The sequence below is a fragment of the Bombina bombina genome, chromosome 1 (assembly GCF_027579735.1).
Source record: "Bombina bombina isolate aBomBom1 chromosome 1, aBomBom1.pri, whole genome shotgun sequence".
Classification (NCBI taxonomy): domain Eukaryota; kingdom Metazoa; phylum Chordata; class Amphibia; order Anura; family Bombinatoridae; genus Bombina; species Bombina bombina.
Window position 1 is genome coordinate 914,863,239 of NC_069499.1, and position 24,272 is coordinate 914,887,510.

The window sequence follows — 24,272 nt, forward strand, 5'->3', positions numbered from 1 at the left end:
TTAACGTTATTTAAAGGGGCAGTAACGTTTTATTTTTGGGACATTTTTTCTGACACAATTGATTTTTTTATTTTATTTCTGAGTAAGATGGACCAAGAGGACTTGCAAGCTGTTACTTGCAATTTATGTGTAGATGCTAATGTGGAGTCACCTATCCCTTTCTGTTCTTCATGTATAGAGAGAACATTACTGTACAGGGATAGGCATTTTGATTCAGAGCCTTCTTTTTCTAAAGAGAATGTTGTTCAGGAGTCTCCTGTTCAAGCTATACCGCAGCTTTCTCCCCAATCATCCCAATCTCTATCCTCTTCACATGCTGTGCCCTACGTTTCGTCTCAGGTTGTTTTTTCTTTGCAGGATATGGCTTCTCACAAATCCTCTGCTGTTTCTGAGGCTTTGTCTGCTTTTCCTGCGTTGCAGGGGAAGCGCAAGAGGATATATAAGGTTTCTGACTCTGTTGCAGTTAGGTCAAATGTTTCTTCCCATAGGTCTGAGAAAGAAGATACTTCTGTGGCGTCTGAGGGTGAAATTTCCGACTCTGATAGTGTAATTCCTTCTGCTGATTCTGAGGTTGTTTCTTTCAGATTTAAGCTGGAGCGCCTTCGTTTGTTACTTAGAGAGGTTTTGGCTACCTTGGGTGAATCTGATTCGACGGCCATAGTTACTCCCAAGAAGGCTAGTAAACTTAATATTTTTTTTGAGGTCCCTTTCTGGACGGAAATTTTTTCTGTTCCAGATCGTGTTTCAGAGATTATTACACGGGAATGGGAGAAGCCTGGAATCCTTTTTTCCTCTTGGTTTGTTTTTAGGAAGATGTTTCCTATTGTGGATTCAATTAAGGAATCTTGGCAGACGATTTCTAAGATAGAAGGAGCCATTTCCACTGTTGCCAAAAGAACCACTATTCCTATTGAGGATAGTTGTTCTTTCAAGGATCCCATGGATAAGAATTTGGAGGCTTTGCTTAAAAGGATGTATGTTCACCAGGGGTTCCAATGGCATCCTGCTGTGCGTATTGCTACTTTTACCAGTGCAGCTGCATATTGGTTTTATACGTTGTCTGATTCTATTCAGCAGGATACTTCTCTTGAGGAGATTCAGGATAGAATTAGAGCTTTAAAGTTGGCTAATTCTTTTATTGTGGACCCTTCTTTACAGGTCATTAAAGGGACACTGAACCCAAATTTTTTATTTCATGATTTAGATAGAGCATGACATTTTAAGCAACTTTCTAATTTACTCCTATTATCAAATTTTCTTTATTCTCTTGGTATCTTTATTTGAAATGCAAGAATGTAAGTTTAGATGCCAGCCCATTTTTGGTGAACAACCTGGGTTGTCCTTGCTGATTGGTGGATAAATTCATCCACCAATAAAAAAGTGCTGTCCAGAGTGCTGAACTAAGAAAAAAGCTTAGATGCCTTCTTTTTCAATTAAAGATAGCAAAAGAACGAAGAAAAAAATGATAATAGGAGTAAATTAGAAAGTTGCTTAAAATTGAATGTTCTATCTGAATCACTATGTGTTTAAACTTAAGGGTACGGCTGGAATTGGTCCTTGGGGAGTATTGAGAACTGGCTTATTCTAGTTAAAAATGGGCATATGTCAATTACCCCTGGCTATTCCATATTGGTGTCTGCCGGGGTATAACTAACCTCGAAAAAAAATCCAGACAAAATGGGCTACATTGGTAAAGCAAGATTTGGATTACAAACTACCCTATATTTCAATTCAAGAGACTGCTCGTGTAACTCTTTCTTCCTCGTGGAGGGAATCTCATCTCAAATTATTTCACATATCTTATTTTACCCCAGGTAAGGGATTTAAGTGTGGGCAGGGTAGTTTCACTGTATGCCCAAAATGTTCCTTTCCCTCGGCAGATCTTCTTCACATGTTATGGGCCTGCCCAAAAAATTAGGAATTTTTGGCTTAATAAAATAATGGATACCCTTCGCCTGATTCTCTCACGAAAAGTATAGTTTTCCTCTTGTCTAATATGGGGAGTAACCAGGTTAATACTAAAATTATTAACATGGCCATATTGGCTGACAGATACTTAATTTTAAAAAAATGGAAATTAAGAACAGTTCCCAGAATATTAGAAATTAAGAACTGCTTAAAGAAACAATGTATCCTTGAACAAGCTGAAACTAACTTGGATAATGACCAGGACATTAGGAGGTTTTTGGTTAAGTGGTCTATATTTATTAAAACTCTTCCTACCAACGAAATTGAACACTTAATATATCCTTTTAGAAACTCAGAACTGATTTTGCTGGGTCTGTGGTAACTTGTTCTTCCTTACAAGATTCTCCTCGGGGGAGGGGGCATTTTTTTTGTTTGTTTTGTTTTTTATGTTTTGGGTATAAATATGTAAAATTTGGTTAAAAAAAAACAACCAATTCTTATACAGAAAATCATTTGGTTTACTTAGGTGTTTAGTAGTCATTCCCGTACTTTGTTTTCCTTCGTTTGCTGTTTACTATTTTTTATAATGGTCTGGTATGTTATATTGTAATATCATATGCTTTTGTTCTTATGGAATTAAAAAATGTATCATGAATTGGTAATAAATAAAATATGGGGGGGGGGGGAAATTGAATGTTCTATCTGAATCACAAAAGGAAAAATTTGGGTTCAGTGTCCCTTTAAATTGGGAGCAAAGATTTCTGGCTTTGCTGTTCTGGCGTGCAGGGCTTTATGGTTAAAGTCCTGGTCTGCGGATGTCCCGTCTAAATCTAAGCTTTTATCCATACCTTACAAGGGTAAGACCTTGTTTGGGCCGGGTTTGGCTGAGATTATTTCTAAAATTACTGAAGGGAAGGGGCATTCACTCCCTCAGGATTGGAAGTACAATCAGTCCTGGAGTAAGGGCAAGCAATCTAAGAAGCCTGCTGCTGACTCAGTCAGCATGAAGGGTCTGCCCCCGATCCGGGATTGGATTGTGTGGGGGGCAGGCTTTCCTTTTTTGCTCAAGCATGGGTTCGAGATGTTCCAGATCTCCCTGGGTGGTAGATATTGTGTCCCTGGGATACAAACTGGAGTTCAAGACTTTTTCTCCCAGGGGCAGGTTTTTTCTTTCCAGGTTATCTGTAGACCTGATAAAAAGAAGGGCATGGGAGTGATTGTTCCTGATCCAGTTCAGGAGCAGGGACTAGGTTTCTATTCCAATCTGTTTATCGTTCCCAAAAAGGAGAGAACTTTCAGACCCATCCTAGATCTCAAGTGTGTGAACAAGTTTCTCAGAGTTCCGTCTTTCGAGATGGAAACTATTTGGTCAATTCTTCCTCTGGTTCAAGAGGGTCAATTCATGACTATGGTGGATTTGAAGGATGCGTATCTGCATATTCCCAACCACAAGGAACATCACAAGTTGAGATTTGCTTTCCTAGACCAGCATTTTCAGTTTGTGGCTCTTCCATTTGATCTTGCGACTGCGCCCAGGGTGTTTTCAAAGGTCCTGGGTGCGTTACTGGCAGTGCTCAGATTGCAGGGGGTTGCGGTAGCTCCTTATCTGGACGACATTCTAGTTCAGGCGCCATCTTTTCAACAAGCAAACTCCCACACAGAGTTGTTGTTGTCTTTTCTGTGCTCCCACGGTTGGAAGGTGAATTTAGGAAAAAGTGTCTTGATTCTGGCTACAAGAGTGGTATTCTTGGGAACCATTATAGATTCTCTAGAAATTAAGATTTTTTTTGACAGAAGCAAGGAAATAAAAAATGTTCAATTCTCGCCTAGCTCTTCAGTCCTCTCCTCGGCCGTCGGTGGCCCAGTGTATGGAGGTTATTGGTCTGATGGTTTCAGTTATGGACATCATTCCGTTTGCTCGGTTCCATCTCAGACCTCTGCAGTTATGCATGCTCAGACAGTGGAACTGGGATTATATGGATCTGTCTCCAAGGATTGTTCTAGATCAGGCTGCAAGAGATTCTCTTCCGTGGTGGTTGTCTCAGGATCTTCTTACTCAAGGAACCTGTTTTCGCAGACCTACCTGGGTGATCGTGACCACAAATGCCAGTATGCTGGGATGGGGAGCTGTCTGGGGCTCGTTGAAAGCTCAGGGTCTATGTTCTCGGGAAGGGTCAATTCTTCCCATAAATATTCTAGAGCTGAGGGCAATCTTCCATGCTCTTCTGACCTGGCCTCAGTTAGCTTCAACCCAGTTTATCAGGTTTCAGTCGGACAACATTACGTCAATCATCAAGGAGGGACTCTGAGTTCCCAGGCCATGACAGAGGTAACCAAGATTATGCAGTGGGCAGAGGTTCAAAACTACTGTCTATCTGCGATCCACATTCCAGGGGTGGACAATTGGGAAGCAGATTTTCTGAGCAGACAGTCTTTTCATCCGGAGGAGTGGGAACTTCATCCGGAGGTGTTTTCCAGCTTGATTCATAAATGGGGTCAACTGGAGTTGGATCTTATGGCATCTTGTCACAATGCCAAGCTTCCGAAGTACGGATCGAGGTCCAGGGATCCTCGGGCTGTATTGGTAGATGCTAGCAGTTCTTTGGAAGTTCAGTCTGGTATACGTGTTTCCGCCGTTTGCCCTTCTTCCTCGGGTCATTTCTTGGATCAGACAGGAGAGGGCGTTGGTGATTCTCATTGCACCGGCGTGGCCTTGCAGATCTAGTGGAGATGTCATCCTCCCCACCTTGGAGTCTTCCGTTAAGGAAGGACCTTCTACTTCAGGGGCCCTTCCTTCATCCAAATCTCGTTTCTCTGAAGCTGACTGCTTGGAGGTTGAATGCTTGATTCTATCCAAGTCGGTTATTTAGACTATGATTCAGGCACATAAGCCTGTGACTAGAAAGATCTATTATAAGATATGGCGTAAATATCTGTATTGGTGTGAATCCAGAGGCTACTCTTGGAGCAGAGGCAGGATTCCGAGGATTTTGTCTTTTCTCCAGGAGGATCTGGAGAAGGGTTTATCTGCTAGTACCCTGAAGGGTCAAATTTCTGCTTTATCTATTTTGTTGCAAAAACGTCTGGCAGATGTGCCAGACGTTCAGTCTTTTTGTCAGGCTTCGGTTAGAATCCGTCCTATGTTTAAGTTTGTGACTCCTCCTTGGAGTCTTAATTTAGTTCTTAGAGTTCTACAACAGGCTATGTTTGAGCTTATGCATTCTTTGGATATTAAGTTGTTAACCTGGAAGGTTTTGTTTTTGGTTGCTATCTCTTCGGCTCGAAGAGTTTCGGAGCTTTCTGCTTTGCAGTGTTAGTCTCCTTTCCTTATTTTTCATTCTGATAAGGTAGTACTACGTACTGCACTAGATTTTCTTCCCAAGAATATTAATCAGGAGATTGTTGTTCCTCCTTTGTGTCCTAATCCTTCTTCTCATAAGGAACATTTGCTGCACAATCTGGATGTAGTTCGTGCATTGAAGTATTATTAGCTGGCGACTAAGGATTTTCGCCAGTCTTCTTCTTTATTTGTTGTTTTTTCTGGGAAGCGTAAAGGTCAGAAAGCTACGGCTACTTCTCTTTCTTGTTGGTTAAGGAGTGTTATTCGCTTGGCATATGAGACTGCTGGTCAGCAGCCTCCTGAGAAAATCACGGCTCATTCCACGAGGGCTGTTTCTTCTACTTGGGCTTTCAAAAATGGAGCTTCTGTAGATCAGATTTGCAAGGCTGCCACTTGGTCATCTTTACACACTTTTTCAAAAGGTGCCATTTCTACCACAGGATAAGAAGAATAAACCTAAAGGACAGGGCCCTAATTTTCGTCCCTTTCGTTCAGATTAATCCCAACGTCAGCACCCCTCCACGAATCCTGAACAGTCCAAGGGAACTTGGAAACCGTCTCAGTCTTGGACTTAATCCAAGCAGAACAAGAAGCCCGCCGAAGCAAAATCAGCATGAAGGGGTGGCCCCTGATCAGTCACTGGATCATGTTGGGGGCAGGCTTTCTCTCTTTGTGGAGGCTTGGCTTGGGGACGTGCAAGACCCTTGGGTTCTGGAGGTCATCGCTCAGGGATACAGGATAGGTTTCAAATCTCATCCACCCAGGTGCAGATTCCTCTTCTCAAACCTGTCTTCAAGACCAAAAAAAGGAGAAGCTTTTCTAGGGTGCGTGAGGGATCTCTCCTCCCTGGGAGTAATTGTGCCGGTACCTCTAGCAGAGAGAGGTCTGGGGTTCTACTCGAACCTTTTTGTGGTCCCAAAGATGGAGGGTACGTTTCGCCTGATTCTGGACCTAAAGTGCCTAAACAAGTTCCTGTCGGTCCCATCGTTCAAGATGGAGACGATAAGGTCCATCCTGCCCTTAGTTCAAGAGGGACAGTTTATGACTACGATAGACTTGAAGGATGCTTACCTTCATGTTATGATAAACAAGGATCACTTCAAGTTCTTGAGATTTGCGTTTCTGGACCAGCACTTAAGTTTATTGCTTTTCCATTTGGTCTAGCTACTGCCCCAAAAGTCTTTACGAAGGTTCTGGGGGCTCTGCTCGCGGTGGCGAGAACCAGAGGTATTGCAGTAGCTCCATACTTGGACAACATTCTGGTTCAGGGTTCATCCTGTCTGCTAGCAGAGGACCATTCAAAGGCTCTTCTTCTTCCAGCTCATGGATGGAAGATAAACTTAGAAAAGAGTTCTCTGGTTCCCAGTACCAGGGTGGAGTTCCTGGGTACGATAATAGATTCCATATCCATAAGAATATTTCTTGCAGACCAGAGACGCTGCAAAATTACTTCCAATTGTCTTGCCCTACAGACCTCCTTAAGGCCCTCTGTAGCCTGGTGTTTGGAGGTAATTAGACTCATGGTGTCCAGCATAGACGACATCCCATTTGCCAGATTCCATCTCAGTCCTCTCCAGCTGTGTATGCTGAGTCAGTGGAACGGCGACCACTCAGATATGTCACAACAGATTTCTCTGGACAACCGGTCGAGAAAATCGCTCTCTTGGTGGCTCTGTCCAGATCCCCTGTCCCAAGGGACATCCTTCTTAAGACCATCCTGGGAGATTGTGACTACGGACGCAAGTCTATCAAGATGGGGAGCTGTTTGGGGTGCCAGGAAGGCACAGGGCCTTTGGTCTTGAGAGGAATCTCTCCTCCCAATCAACATTTTGGAACTTCAAGCGATTTTCAAGGCTTGGCCTCTTCTGGGTTGTCCCAGTTTATCAGATTCCAGTCATACAACATAACCTCTGTGGCTTACATCAACCATCAGGGGGGAACGAGGAGCTTCCTAGCAATGAGGGAAGTATCTTGGATTCTGGAATGGGCGGAGGCCCACAACTGCTCTCTGTCGGTGATCCACATTCCGGGTGTGGACAACTGGGAAGCGGACTTTCTCACTAGACAATCGTTTCATCTGGGGGAATGGTCTCTCCATCCCGAGGTGTTTGCGGAGATTTGCAACACCTCATGGCGTCCTGACTCAATTCCAAGCTACCCAGATACGGGTCGCTGTGCATTAGCAGGGCCTTGGAGGTTCGGTCTAGTTTACATTTTTCCACCATTACCACTTCTCCCTCGTGTAGTTGCCTGCATCAAGCAGGAGCAAGCTTCGGCAATTCTAATGGCTCTATCGTGGCCACGAAGGATGTGGTTTGCGGACTTGGTGGGGATGTCCTCATCTTCTCCATGGAGGTTACCCTGTCGCAGTGGCCCTCTCTGATTCGGTTGCTTAGCAGAGGGTATTGCACAATGCCTCAATATCTTGGCGTCTCTGTAATACCCTGAGTCAGGAAGCGATCACGATTGCTTCCAGCGCTTGAAACCCCTGAGGATGTGCCAGGCACGTCCTTGGTCGTTAACAACCGTTTTTGTAAAAAAAAATGCTCCTATTTAAAACTGAAGTGCATCCATATGGATCCCAATTTTGGGTGGAATGTCCCTTTAAATATAGCTGCGGGTACAGGAGGACAAACAATAGCATGGTAAGTAGTAACTATGCTACTGTAATTGTACCCAGGAGTTTAATGTCCCTTTAATGAAGAGAATTGGAAAGTGAGAAGGGACATTAATTGCTGGTCATAAAGACTGAGAATGATGAGACTGCTAAGGTTATTTATTGAGCATAATTGTGTAATGAGGAAACTAACTGAAATGATTCCTGTATTTTATGCTGTCATCTGTTTTTTACAGGAATATCTGTATGCAATTCACAATCTGTATGAAGAATGGCTTATTAAACAGACCTCTTTTCCAGTGCCAGCACCTGTACTTGTAAGTGTATATGTCATGTGTTTAAAAACAGACATGAAAGTATTTTTCATTATTTTCTCTAAATGAGGCACTTAAAATGTATGACACTTTTTTTTTTTATGTTCCAGTGTCTAGTGTTCATGCTTGTCGAGGCTTTTCTTTATCTATTAAACACACATATTCCAGGTTCACTTGCTCAGAGGCAAGCATTTCCTAATAATTTCAACATAAATTTAAGCAGCTTTAAATTTCAATGTTAAAAGATTTTGTTTGGAAACAAAATGTTAGTCTTTTAGTAAAAATTTGCTTTAGTGTTCCCTTATATACAAAATTATATTTAAAGGACATAATACAGCTATCAAATTATTTAATGCTGGAAAGCAGTAAAGGCCAACTGGTATGTATGTATGTATATGTTTGCCTATGTGTGTTTATGTATGTATGCTTGTGTAGACATATGCGCCTATGTTTGTATGTGTGTGTGTGTGTGTATATATATATATATATATATGTGTGTGTGTATATGTATGTATATATATATATATATATACATACATACAGAAGAGAGAAGCGCTCCTTGGCCAGTGCTTGCTTAGAGGAATGTGGCTGCACCTCACCGATGAGGTCCAATAGGCCGAAACGATCGTCTGGGGTTGTCATGTTCCTTGTTCAAAGGAGAATTGCCTGGTATTTCGGGGCTGGACTGACCTTAACTGGCGGGATCAGACTGATATGCTTCAGGATAGTTTTCCAATGTGAAAGGCACGCTGGTCTAAAAGAGGCTGCTCCAGGTGGTAAATCGCCAGAGAACTAGCTGATGAGCTGTTGTTCGTTCCTGTTAGAGCGCTTCTCACTCTGTATGCATATATATATATATATATATATATCTGTCTGGTTATGTATGTTTGTATATTTGTATGTATACAGGTGAAACTCGAAAAATTAGAATATCGTGCAAAAGTTAATTTATTTCACTAATGCAACTTAAAAGGTAAAACTAATATATGAGATAGACTCATTACATGCAAAGCAATATAGTTCAAGCCGTGATTTGTCATAATTGTGATGATTATGGCTTACAGCTCATGAAAACCCCAAATCCACAATCTCAGAAAATTAGAATATTACATGCAATCAATAAAACAAGGATTGTACATAGAACAATATCGGACATCTAAAAAGCATGCATACTGTATGTACTCAGTACTTGGTTTGGGCCCCTTTTGCAGCAATTACTGCCTCAATGCGGCGTGGATGGAAGCTATCAGCCTGTGGCACTGCTGAGGTGTTATGGAAGCCAGGATGCTTCAATAGCGGCCTTCAGCTCTTCTGCATTGTTCGGTCTCATGTCCCTCATCTTTCTCTTGGCAATGCCCAATAGATTCTCTATGGGGTTCAGGTCAGGCGAGTTTGCTGGCCAATCAAGCACAGTAATCCCACGGTCATTGAACCAGGTTTTGGTGCTTTTGGCAGTGTGGGCAGGTGCCAAGTCCTGCTGGAAGTCAGCATCCCCTTAGAGCTTTTCTGCCGAAGGAAGCATGAATTGCTCCAAAATCTCCTGGTAGACGGCTGCGTTGACCCTGGACTTAATGAAGCACAGTGGACCAACACCAGCAGATGACATGGCTCCCCAAATCAACAAGTTGTAATGAAGCACAGTGGACCAACACCAGCAGATGACATGGCTCCCCAAATCAACAAAGACTGTAAAAACTAAACACTGGACTTCAAGCATCTTGCAGTGTGTGCCTCTCCATTCTTCCTCCATACTCTGGGTCCTTGGTTTCCAAATGAGATGCAAAATTTGCTCTCATCAGAAAAGAGGATTTTTGACCACTGAGCAACAGACCAGGTCTGTTTTTCTTTAGCCCAGGTAAGACGCTTCTGACGTTGTTTGTTGTTCAGGAGTGGCTTTACAAGAGGAATAGGACATTTGAAGCCCATGTCCAGGATCCGTCTGTGTGTGTGGTGGCTCTTGATGCACCGACTCCAGCCTCAGTCCACTCCTTGTGAAAGTCCCCAACACTTTTGAATGGCCTTTTCCTGACAATCCTCTCCAGACTGCGGTCATCCCTGCTGCTTGTGCACCTTTTTCTTCCACACTTTTCCCTTCCACATAACTTTCTATTAATGTGCTTTGACACAGCACTTTGGGAACATCCAACTTCTTTTGCAATTACCTTTTGAGGCGTTCCTTCCTTATGGAGGGTGTCAATAATGGTTTTCTGCACAACTGTAAGGTCAGCAGTCTTTCCCATGATTGTGATTCCTACTGAACCAGACTGAGAGACCATTTAAAGGCTCAGGAACCCTTTGCAGGTGTTATGGCTTAATTAGCTGATTAGAGTAGGACACTTTGAGCCTAGAATATTGCACCTTTTCACAATATTCTAATTTACCGAGATTGTGGATTTGGGTTTTTTATGAGTTGTAAGCCATAATCATCACAATTATGACAAATCACGGCTTGAACTATCTTGCTTTGCATGTAACAAGTCTATCTCGTATATTAGTTTCACCTTTTAAGTTGCATTAGTGAAATAAATTAACTTTTGCACGATATTCTAATTTTTCGAGTTTCACCTGTATATTTGTTGAAAATTGTTGCAATTACAAATGTTTAGGCATTCTCATGTTTGTTTCTTTTGTTTGTATTGGTATGACACACAAAAGTGGAGAGAAAAAAAGCCAAATCTGACACATTCCACGCAAAACTCCAAAAATGGACTGGACAAAATTCTTGGCACCTCAATTTAATATTTTGTAGCACACTCCTTGGAAAAAAATAACTGAAATCAATTGCTTCCTGTAACCATCAATGAGTTTCTTACACCTCTCTACTGGAATTTTGGACCTCTCTTCTTTCGCCAACTGCTCCAGGTCTCTCAGATTGGAAGGGTTCCTTTTCCCAACTCCTGTTTTAAGATCTCTCCACAGGTGCTCTATGGGATTGAGATCTGGACTCAATGCTGGCCAGTTCAGTACTCTCCAGCGCTCTGTCTTAAACAATTTCTAGGTGCTTTTTGGCGTGTGCTTTGGGTCATTGTCCTGCTGTAAGCCCTATGACCTCTCACGAAGACCCAACTTTCTGACACTGGGCACTTCATTACACCACAGAATTCTTTGGTAGTCTTCAGATTTCATAATGCCATGCACACAGTTAAGACATCCAGTGCCTGAATCAGCAAAGCAACCCCAAAACATCAGTGAACCTCCATCATGTTTGACTGTAAGGACTGTATTCTTTTCTTTAAAAGCCTCCTTTCTTTTTCTGAAAACAGCAGAATGATGGACTTTACCAAAAAGCTGTAATTTTGTTTCGTCTGTCCCCAGAACATTCTCCCAAAAGGATTTTAGCTTCCTCAGGTAAATTTTGGCAAACTCCAATCTGTTTTTTTATGTTTCTGTGTCAGCTGTGGGGTCCTCCTGGGTCTCCTACTATAGCGTCCCTTTTCATTCAGATGGCGACATATAGTGCGAGCTGACACATTTGTACTCTGTGCCTGATGAAGGTCAGCTTGAATTTGTCTGGAAGTTGATCGAGGTTCTTTATCCACCATTCGAACAATTCTTCGCTGCAATCTTTGATCAATTTTTCTCTTTAATCTAGGGAAATTAGCTACAGTGCCATGGGCTGTAATCTTCTTGACAATGTTGCGCACAGTGGACACAGAAACATTAAAGGGACAGTCAAGTCCAAAAAAAACTTTCATGATTTAAAAAGGGCATGTAATTTTAAATAACTTCCCAATTTACTTTTATCATCAATTTTACTTTGTTCTCTTGGTATTCTTAGTTGAAAACTAAACCTAGGAGGTTCATATGTAATTTCTTAGACCTTGAAGACTGCCTCTAATCCTAATGCATTTTGACCACTAGAGGGCATTAGTTAATGTGTTTCATATAGATAACATTGAGCTCATGCACGTGAAGAGACCTAGGAGTGAGCACTGATTGGCTAAAATGCAAGTCTGTCAAAAGAACTAAAATAAGGGGGCAGTCTGCAGAAGCTTAAATACAAGGTAATTACATAGGTAAAACGTGTATTATTAAGTGTGTTGGTTATGCAAAACTAGGGAATGGGTAATAAAGTGATTATCTTTCTTTTTAAACAACAAAAATTCTGGTGTTGACTGCCCCTTTAAGATCTCTGGAGATGGACATGTAACCTTTAGATTCTCCATGCTTTTCCACAATTTTTGTTCTCAAATCCACACACAATTTTTTTTCTGCTCTTTCTCTTCTTTTCTCTGTGTGGCACACAGAGACACACAACAGAAAGGTTGAGTCCAATTTTCACCATTTTAACTGGTTGCCGGTGTGATTTCTATATTGTCAGCACCTGTTAATTGATACAGGTGAGTTTAATTACAAATTACAGGAGCATCAAAAACTTAGAATGCAAGTATTTCTTACAATTTTGAGAAGATGCCAATAATGTTTTCCAGTCCATTTCTAGAGTTTTGCGTGGAATGTCAGATTTGGCTTTTTATTCTTCACTTCTTTGTGTCATACTAATACAAACAAAAGAAATAAGCATGAGAATGCCTAAACATTTGTAATTTTTTGGACAAAGTGGTGCAGTATCTGACAGAAATGCAGGGGTGGCAATATTTTTGGCCATGACTGTATATGTGTGTGTGTGTATGTATGTGTGTGTATATATATATATATATATATATATATATATATATATATATATACACACACATACAATAATAATATAATAAGTGAATGTGTCCGAGTTCAATGGGATAATAAATCCAGACTATATAGCCTTTAAGTGCCCCAGCAGCTTGTGCCCAAAGACCCCTACGTGTAAGGGATAATGCAGTAATCGTGCTGTAGATTGAAACAGTCTCTATACCAGACAAATCAAAACAAGCAATCCGTTTGCATAAGTGTCCCATAAATTCTTAGGTGGTATCAAATAGGGGCACTAACGGTATGGGTGTAGAATACAAATGAATACACATCAGTGAAGCCGCTATGCGACTATGCCCACTTACCGGTCCTGGTACCCTCTGATACCTCAAGCAAATGGTGTTGGCGTTTTCCTCATTTCGATCGCAATCTGCTCTCCGATTGTCTGGTTGAGTTCCTACGTCTCTCAGAAGCGGTGCGTGTCCATGTGTTCTGCCTGTCCAATTAGGAGACTAGTTTGACGGTAGTAATTCCAATGAGCCGTAAACCTCCTTCGGTCCACAAGCACGGGGTCTAAGCTATCAGTGCTGAGCTGGTGCTGAGCAGCGATATTAAAGTGAGACCCCCTCTGCCAGTCCTAGCGAAAAGATACAATCCAAACAAAAAAGGGTTGCAGAGGCGGTCTTCTATTTAAAAGATCAAAAATGTATTAAATAGAAAAAGATAAAAAAATAACATGAAGAGGGTACCAACTGTGTAATCCAAAGGTTCACAGCAACAGAAACGCTAACCTGTTTCGGGACTAGGCCGTATTCATAGCTAATAAGTACACCTGTTGCTTGACTTATGTACTCCACACTGACCATTCATTGGTTAAAAACAACAATTGCTGCTTCCCACTGATTAACAAAATGTAAAGGTAAATTACCAAGTAACACTCATTTGCCTCAATTCAAATAAGAATTGCAACTATTTATAATTGATGATCACAGTGATAACTGTGCAACTTATGAACTATGTTATACAAGGAATAAGATAGTGGAATAGTAAATACATTCAGATGTATTTAAATAAATCAAGAATTTAAGTAAAGCTACGTTTACAACTTGCTTGTACAGATAAAGAAACCCAATCATTAGTATGAAGAAAGTAAAACACATTATTACTAATAAATGTCACATAATCCCATTAAGTTCTAACACTTCATATGATATGCATCTAATGTTAATTAATTTGTACATGATGAATTATAGATATCATATATCCAATTAGTGAATAGAGAAGACTAATAAGACATTTTATATTAATCAATGTAACGCTAAATAATTGAATGTCTATATATGCTTGAAAGGAAGTCACCATTACATATGTCTCATTTAGCAAAATATTGCCTCTTATAGAAGGTCGAATGTGGCATATGGTGACTTATTATTTCATACATGGATATATCACTCCAAAGCTGTTATTTCCAATAATTAATTAAATCATACTCTGAGTTCATTCCATCTAGGGGGAGTGGAAACTTTCTCAATGGCCTGCCACTGAAAGGTGGCCAAGGATATATTATGTTTCCTGGCAAAATGCTGGACAAGAGGGGTATTGGCTTCTCCTGCACCTATTGTTGACAAATTATTCCTGATTCTGGTGTTAGGGTAATTTGTCGTTAACCCTACATATTGAATCTTACATTCAATACATGTAATCACATAAATGACATATGATGAGGTACAGTTCAGACATGATTCAATCTTAAAGGTGTCCCCTGTAGTCATTGAACAAATGTTTTCTGTGATCAAAACATATTCGCATGGTCTGCTTCATCTTCTACCACATCTAAACATGCCTTTGAGTTGAAGCCAGGAACTCTGAACCTGGCTTTCAGGTTTAATCAGACAGGAAGGGGACACAAAATTGCCTAGTGTTTTACTTTTTCTGTAGGAACATTGTAACCCCTTATCAACACAGTGTTTCTTGTAATTTGTTTGCAATAATGTATCGCTTGTGACATAACCATTGCTATTGCCTGTCAAAACCAAATCCAGAAAACAAATACTTTTTTCTCTTGTTAAGTGTGTTCAGTCCACGGGTCATCCATTACTTATGGGATATATTCTCCTTCCCAACAGGAAGTTGCAAGAGGATCACCCAAGCAGAGCTGCTATATAGCTCCTCCCCTCACATGTCATATCCAGTCATTCTCTTGCAAGTCTCAACAAAGAAGGAGGTCGTGAGAGGAGTTGGAGTTTTTTACCTAATTATTCTTCAATCAAAAGTTTGTTATTTTAAATGGCACCGGAGGGAGTGTGCTGTTTTTTCTCTCAGGCAGTATTTAGAAGAAGAATCTGCCTGCGTTTTCTATGATCTTAGCAGACGTAACTAAGATCTACTGGCTGTTCTCGCACATTCTGAGGAGTGGGGTAACTTCAGAAAAGGGAATAGCATGCGGGGTCCCCTGCAAATGAGGTATGTGCAGTAAAATATTTTCTAGGAATGGAATTGACTAAGAAAACACTGCCGATACCCATATGATGTAAGTACAGCCTAAAATGCAGTAGTAGCGACTGGTATCAGGCTGGTAAATGTATGCACAGTAGAGTTATTTTCTAGGGACTAGAATTTGACTGAAAAAATACTGTTAATACTGAAATAATGTATGAGCCTTAACTGCAGTAGAAGCGACTGGTAGCAGGCTTAGTGATAACTTTACACAACATCTGAAATGTTGTTTTTTAAAACGTTTACTGGCATGTTAATCGTTTTGTGAGGTACTTTGGTGATAAATCTCTTGGGGCATGATTTTTTCCACATGGCTAACGTATTTTTCTGCATAGAAACAGTTATAGCTGGTCTCCCACTGTTGTAATATGAGTGGGAGGGGCTTTTTTTAGCGCCTTGTTGCGCAGTTAAAATTCAATCATAGTCTTCCTGTTTCTTCCTCATTGATCCAGGACGTCTCCAGAGAGCTCAGGGGTCTTCAAAATTTATATTTGAGGGAGGTAATCAGTCACAGCAGACCTGTGACGGTGTGTTTGACTGTGATAAAAACGTTAACTGTTAAATTGATTATCCGTTTTTTTGGGTATTAAGGGGTTAATCATCCTTTTGCTAGTGGGTGCAATCCTCTGCTAATTTCATACATTTAATGTAAAGATTTGGTTGCTATAACTGAATTAGTTCATTGTTATTTCAACTGTAATTGTTTTTTTGGTGTTTTTAAAAGCGCAGCAGCGTTTTTACTTTGCTTGAAAATTTTCTGAAAGTAATTTCCAAGCTTGCTAGCCTCATTGCTAGTCTGTTTAAACATGTCTGATACAGATGAATCTGCTTGTTCATTATGTTTAAAAGTCAATGTGGAGCCCAATAGAAATATGTGTACCAATTGTATTGATATTACTTTAAATAAAGGTCAGTCTTTACCGGTAAAGAAATTATCACCAGACATCGAGGGGGAAGTTATGCCGCCTAACTCTCCTCACGTGTCAGTACCTGCGCCTCCCGCTCAGGAGGTGCGTGATGTTGTGGCGCCAAGTACATCAAGGCCCTTACAAATCACTTTGCAAGATATGGCTAATGTTATGAAAGAAGTATTATCTAATTTGCCTGAGTTAAGAGGCTAGCGCGATAGCTCTGGGTTAAGGACAGAGCGCGCTGATGACACGAGAGCCATGTCTGATACTGCGTCACAATTTGCAGAACATGAGGACGGAGAGCTTCATTCTGTGGGTGACGGATCTGATCCAGGGAGACCGGATTCAGAAATTTCAAATTTTAAATTTAAGCTTGAGAACCTCCGTGTATTGCTAGGGGAGGTGTTAGTGGCTCTGAATGATTGTGACACGGTTGCAATCCCAGAGAAGTTATGTAGGCTGGATAAATACTATGCGGTGCCGGTGTGTACTGACGTTTTTCCTATACCTAAAAGGCTTACAGAGATTATTAGCAAGGAGTGGGATAGACCCGGTGTGCCCTTTTCCCCTCCTCCGATATTTAGAAAAATGTTCCCAATAGACGCTACCACACGAGACTTATGGCAGACGGTCCCTAAGGTGGAGGGAGCGGTTTCTACTTTAGCTAAGCGCACCACTATCCCGGTGGAGGATAGTTGTGCTTTCTCAGATCCAATGGATAAAAAATTAGAAGGTTACTTTAAGAAAATGTTTGTTCAACAAGGTTTTATATTACAGCCCCTTGCATGCATTGCGCCCGTCACTGCTGCGGCGGCTTTCTGGTTTGAGTCTCTAGAAGAGGCTATTCGCACAGCACCATTGGATGAGATCATGAACAAGCTTAGAGCACTTAAGCTAGCTAATGCATTTGTTTCGGACGCCGTTGTGCACTTAACCAAACTAACGGCTAAGAACTCCGGTTTTGCCATCCAGGCGCGCAGAGCGCTATGGCTTAAATCCTGGTCAGCAGATGTGACTTCTAAATCTAAATTGCTTAATATTCCTTTCAAAGGGCAAACCTTATTCGGGCCCGGCTTGAAAGAAATTATTGCTGATATTACTGGAGGTAAGGGTCACTCCCTTCCTCAGGATAGGGCCAAATCAAAGGCCAAACAGTCTAATTTTCGTGCCTTTCGTAATTTCAAGGCAGGAGCAGCATCAACTTCCTCCGCTCCAAAACAGGAAGGAACTGCTGCTCGTTACAGACAGGGTTGGAAAAGCAACCAGTCCTGGAACAAGGGCAAGCAGGCCAGAAAGCCTACTTCTGCCCCTAAGACAGCATGAAGGAAGGGCCCCCTATCCGGAAACGGATCTAGTGGGGGGCAGACTCTCTCTCTTCGCCCAGGCTTGGGCAAGAGATGTCCAGGATCCCTGGACGTTGGAGATCATATCTCAGGGATACCTTCTGGACTTCAAAGCTTCTCCTCCACAAGGAAGATTTCATCGGTCAAGGTTATCAACAAACCTAATAAAGAAAGATGCATTTCTGCAATGTGTACAAGACCTCTTAGTAATGGGAGTGATCCACTCAGTTCCGCGAACGGAACAAGGGCAAGGGTTTTACTCAAATCTGTTTGTGGTTCCCAAAAAAGAGGGAACCTTCAGACCAATCTTGGACCTAAAGATCTTAAACAAGTTCCTAAGGGTTCCATCGTTCAAAATGGAAACTATTCGAACCATCCTACCCATGATCCAAGAGGGTCAGTATATGACCACAGTGGACTTAAAGGATGCCTACCTTCACATACCGATTCACAAAGACCATTATCGGTACCTAAGGTTTGCCTTTCTAGACAGGCATTACCAGTTTGTAGCTCTTCCCTTCGGGTTAGCTACGGCCCCGAGAATTTTTCAAAGGTTCTGGGCTCACTTCTGGCGGTACTAAGACCGCGAGGCATAGCGGTGGCTCCGTACCTAGACGACATTCTGATACAAGCGTCGAGTTTTCAAAATGCAAAGTCTCATACAGAGATAGTTCTTGCATTTCTGAGGTCGCATGGGTGGAAAGTGAACGTGGAAAAGAGTTCTCTGTTACCACTCACAAGGGTTCCTTTTCTAGGGGCTCTGATAGATTCTGTAGAGATGAATATTTACCTGACGGAGTCCAGGTTATCAAAGATTCTAAATGCTTGCCGTGTCCTTCATTCCATTCCAAGGCCATCAGTAGCTCAGTGCATGGAAGTAATCGGCTTAATGGTCGCGGCAATGGACATAGTGCCATTTGCGCGCCTGCATCTCAGACCACTGCAATTATGCATGCTAAGTCAGTGGAATGGGTATTATTCAGATCTGTCCCCTCTACTGAATCTGGACCAGGAGGCCAGAGATTCTCTTCTCTGGTGGTTGTCGCGGGTTCATCTGTCCAAAGGAATGACTTTTCGCAGGCCAGATTGGACGATTGTAACAACAGATGCCAGCCTACTAGGCTGGGGTGCAGTCTGGAACTCCCTGAAGGCTCAGGGATCGTGGACTCAGGAGGAGAAACTTCTCCCAATAAATATTCTGGAATTAAGAGCAATATTCAATGCTCTTCTAGATTAGCCTCAGTTAGCAACACTGAGGTTCATCAGATTTCAGTCGGACAACATCACGACTGTGGCTTACATCAACCATCAAGGGGGAACCAGGAGTTCCCTAGCGATGTTAGAAGTCTCCAAGATAATTCGCTGGGCAGAGTCTCACTCTTGCCACCTGTCAGCGATCCACATCCCAGGCGTGGAGAACTGGGAGGCGGACTTTCTAAGTCGCCAGACTTTTCATCCGGGGGAGTGGGAACTTCATCCGGAGGTCTTTGCTCAACTGATTCATCGTTGGGGCAAACCAGAACTGGATCTCATGGCGTCTCGCCAGAACGCCAAGCTTCCTTGTTACGGATCCAGATCCAGGGACCCGGGAGCGGTGCTGATAGATGCTCTAGCAGCCCCTTGGGGTTTCAAGATGGCTTATGTGTTTCCTCCGTTTCCGTTGCTGCCTCGATTGATTGCCAGGATCAAACAGGAGAGAGCATCTGTGATTTTGATAGCGCCTGCGTGGCCACGCAGGACCTGGTATGCAGACCTAGTGGACATGTCGTCCTGTCCACCATGGTCTCTACCTCTGAGGCAGGACCTTCTAATTCAGGGTCCTTTCAACCATCCAAGCCTAATTTCTCTGAGGCTGACTGCATGGAGATTGAACGCCTGATTCTATCAGAGCGTGGTTTCTCGGAGTCGGTTATTGATACATTAATACAGGCTCGGAAACCAGTTACCAGAAAAATTTACCATAAGATATGGCATAAATATTTATATTGGTGTGAATCCAAGAGTTACTCATGGAGTAAGGTCAGGATTCCTAGGATATTGTCTTTTCTACAAGAGGGTTTAGAAAAGGGTTTATCTGCTAGTTCGTTGAAGGGACAGATTTCTGCTGTGTCTATTCTTTTACACAAACGCCTGGCAGAAGTTCCAGACGTTCAGGCTTTTTGTCAGGCTTTAGCTAGGATTAAGCCTGTGTTTAAGACTGTTGCTCCGCCGTGGAGCTTAAACTTAGTTCTTAAAGTTCTTCAAGGTGTTCCGTTTGAACCCCTTCATTCCATTGATATTAAGCTGTTATCTTGGAAAGTTCTATTTTTGATGGCTATTTCCTCGGCTCGAAGAGTCTCTGAGTTATCTGCCTTACATTGTGATTCTCCTTATCTGATTTTTCATTCAGACAAGGTAGTTCTGCGTACTAAACCTGGGTTTTTACCTAAGGTAGTTTCTAACAGGAATATCAATCAAGAGATTGTTGTTCCATCATTATGTCCTAATCCTTCTTCAAAGAAGGAACGTCTTTTGCGTCTTCTACTTACAGGCAACTAAAGATTTTCGGCAAACTTCTTCTCTGTTTGTCGTTTATTCTGGACAGAGGAGAGGTCAAAAGGCTTCGGCCACCTCTCTGTCTTTTTGGCTTCGTAGCATAATTCGTTTAGCCTATGAGACTGCTGGACAGCAGCCCCCTGAAAGAATTACAGCTCATTCCACTAGATCTGTGGCTTCCACCTGGGCCTTTAAGAATGAGGCCTCTGTTGAACAGATTTGCAAGGCTGCAACTTGGTCTTCACTTCATACCTTTTTAAAAATTTTACAAATTTGACACTTTTGCTTCTTCGGAGGCTGTTTTTGGGAGAAAGGTTCTACAGGCAGTGGTTCCTTCTGTTTAATGTTCCTGCCTTGTCCCTCCCATCATCCGTGTACTTTAGCTTTGGTATTGGTATCCCATAAGTAATGGATGACCCGTGGACTGAACACGCTTAACAAGAGAAAACATAATTTATGCTTACCTGATAAATTTATTTCTCTTGTAGTGTGTTCAGTCCACGGCCCGCCCTGTCCTTTTGAGGCAGTTCTAAATTTAAATTAAAACTCCAGTCACCACTGCACCCTATAGTTTCTCCTTTCTCGTCTTGTTTCGGTTGAATGACTGGATATGACATGTGAGGGGAGGAGCTATATAGCAGCTCTGCTTGGGTGATCCTCTTGCAACTTCCTGTTGGGAAGGAGAATATATCCCATAAGTAATGGATGACCCGTGGACTGAACACACTACAAGAGAAATAAATTTATCAGGTAAGCATAAATTATGTTTTCATGATGCTCAAAAGTAAATTTTAGGCCTATGTTATCATTGAGTTGACACATAAATGCCCCCAACTCATCCTCTGATCCTTGCCAAATGAGCAACAGATCATCAATGTATCTTCTATAAAATACAATGCACTCCTTGTGTTTGTTGTAATCTCCAAAGATGTGGGACAGCTCCCACCAACCCATGAATAGGTTAGCATATGATGGGCCAATTTTGCCCCATCGCTGTCCCACATCTCTGGAGCTAGAACTGTCCTTCAAAGTTGAAGTAATTATGTGTCAAAAGGTATTTTGTTGCTCTAATCACAAAGGTCTTTAGATCCTCTGTGAAATCAGTGAAAGTTTCTAGAAAAAAAATTCAACAGCCTTAAGCCCTTCCTCATTCCACATCTATCGTCAACCATCTGTAGCGACTATCCACCCTTCTCTGTTCACTTAATAAGTTCAAAACATGTTTGGTGTCTCTTAAATAGCTGTGAAGTTTGATAACTATGGGATTGAGAATAGCATCCAACCACTCAGAGATGCTCAGAGTCAGTCCCACTCACAATGGGGCAGCCTTGTACATCAGTGAGGGTTATACGCACTTTTGGAAGGTGGTGGAAGATGGGAACCACTGGGTGTTCGATGTACAAATAGTCCCTTGTGGACACATTGTGTCCATCTTCCAATCCATCGTCCAAAAGTGCCTAAAGTACCCCCTGATAAACCCTTGTGGGATCTCCTGATAGGGTAATATAATTGGCTGTGTCCTGCAATTGACAGAAAGCTTCCTTCATATAGTCCACCCTATCAAGGACGACTATAGCACCACCCTTATCAGCATTGCGTATTACTATCTCATTCATTTTCTTAAGTTCGTTCAGGGCTTTCCTTTCCCTACGTGATAAGTTTTCTAAATTATCTGAGTTAGAATTCAGAGCCGAGAGATCATTTTCCACCCTTCTGTAAAAGGTTTCTAATATAGTGCCGCTATGTTGTATGGGGTAGAATTCTGAGGCTAAAGCCACTAAACTCATTCACAGAAGGTTGGTCATGATCTTTAATACTTTCAACTGATAGGGAATTCAATGTAACCAAATCACAAGCATCCTTGAAATTTATCATATTAAAGGGACAGTCAAGTCCAAAAAAACTTTCATGTTTCAAATAGGGCATGTAATTTTAAACAACTTTCAAATTTACTTTTATCACCAATTTTGCTTTGTTCTCTTGGTATTCTTAGTTGAAAGCTAAACCTAGGAGTTTCATGTGCTAATTTCTTAGACCTTGAAGGCCGCCTCTAATCTAAATGCATTTTGATAGTTTTTCATCACTGGAGGGCATTTGTTCACGTGTTAAATATAGATAACATTGAGTTCATGCACGTGAATTTACCATGGAGACAGCTCTGATTGGCTAAAATGCAAGTCTGTCAAAAGAACTGAAATAAGGGGGCAGTCTGCTGAGGCTTAGATACAAGGTAATTACAGAGGTAAAACGTGTATTATTATAACTGTGTTGGTTATGCAAAACTGGGGAATTGGTAATTGAAGGGATTATCTATCTTTTAAAACTACAAATATTCTGGTATTGACTGTCCCTTTAAGTTCTTCATTCAATGTATCAGCTGGTACGTCATTTCTCTCTAATCCCTCATCTAAAATAAAGTTGGCAAAATACTTTTGTAAGGTTAAAGTGTGAATTAATTTATTAAGGTCTAGCATGGTTTAAAAAAAATAAAAATTTACTTGGAGCAAAATTGAGACCAAGGCTTAAAAGTTTTGTGTGTGCATCAGTCAGTTCCCTGGATAACAAATTAATAACGTTATTTACTGATACTTTGTGTTGCTTGTATTCCCTCTCAGTGGGTACCTGTCCCTCATTTTGTGTCCTATACCTGTTTTTTTCTGCGGCCACCTGAAAAACCTGTTCAAAGCCCTGAACGAACTTGAAAAAATTAATGAGATAGTAATATTCAATGCTGATAAGGGTGGTAGCTAAAATTGATAGACAAACTCTCCTCAAAGATAAAACTGTGGAGTTTAATACACAGAGAGGAAGGAGAGAGGAAGTATACTTTGTGACCAACTATAGTTCCCAATATAGGGAGATTTGCAAAATTGTCAAGAAACACTTTAAACTTTTGGCCGCTGACGATGGCCTAATCAACTGTGTTGATAAGGGGTTACAATGTTCCTACGGAAAAAGGAAAACACTAGGCAATTTTGTGTCCCCTTCCTGTCTGATTAAACCTGAACGCCAGGCTCAGAGTTCCTGGCTTCAACACAAAGGCATGTTTAGATGTGGCAGAAGACGATGCAGACCATGCGAATATGTTTTGATCTCAGAAAACATTTGTTCAATGACTACAGGGGACACTTTTAAGATTGAATCATGTCTGAACTCATATTTTGCTAAATGAGACTTATATATAATGGTGACTTCCTTTCATGCATATATAGACATTCAATTATATAGTGTTACATTGATTCATATAAAATGTCTTATTAGTCTTCTCTATTCACTAATTGGATATATGATATCTATAATTCATCATGTACAAATTAATTAACATTAGATGCATATCATATGAAGTGTTAGAACTTAATGGGATTATGTGACATGTATTAGTAATAACATAATTTATGTAAGAACTTACCTGATAAATTCATTTCTTTCATATTAGCAAGAGTCCATGAGCTAGTGACGTATGGGATATACATTCCTACCAGGAGGGGCAAAGTTTCCCAAACCTCAAAATGCCTATAAATACACCCCTCACCACACCCACAAATCAGTTTAACGAATAGCCAAGAAGTGGGGTGATAAGAAAAAAGTGCGAAAGCATAAAAAATAAGGAATTGGAATAATTGTGCTTTATACAAAAAAATCATAACCACCACAAAAAAGGGTGGGCCTCATGGACTCTTGCTAATATGAAAGAAATGAATTTATCAGGTAAGTTCTTACATAAATTATGTTTTCTTTCATGTAATTAGCAAGAGTCCATGAGCTAGTGACGTATGGGATAATGACTACCCAAGATGTGGATCTTTCCACGCAAGAGTCACTAGAGAGGGAGGGATAAAATAAAGACAGCCAATTCCTGCTGAAAATAATCCACACCCAAAATAAAGTTTAAATGAAAACATAAGCAGAAGATTCAAACTGAAACAGCTGCCTGAAGTACTTTTCTACCAAAAACTGCTTCAGAAGAAGAAAACACATCAAAATGGTAGAATTTAGTAAAAGTATGCAAAGAAGACCAAGTTGCTGCTTTGCAAATCTGATCAACCGAAGCTTTATTCCTAAACGCCCAGGAAGTAGAAACTGACCTAGTAGAATGAGCTGTAATCCTCTGAGGCGGAGTTTTACCCGACTCAACATAGGCATGATGAATTAAAGATTTCAACCAAGATGCCAAAGAAATGG

At 41.2% G+C, this 24,272-nt stretch overlaps 1 protein-coding gene across 2 annotated transcripts in view; it reads left to right on the forward strand.

Moving 5' to 3' along the window:
- Positions 1-24,272, forward strand: part of TK2 (thymidine kinase 2) — a 238,139-nt gene that overhangs the window by 202,848 nt on the left and 11,019 nt on the right. For both annotated transcript variants that reach the window (XM_053716021.1, XM_053688668.1), the window contains one exon: positions 8,102-8,182. In XM_053716021.1, coding sequence (XP_053571996.1) covers positions 8,102-8,182 — 81 coding nt within the window. The remainder of the gene's footprint in view (positions 1-8,101; positions 8,183-24,272) is intronic.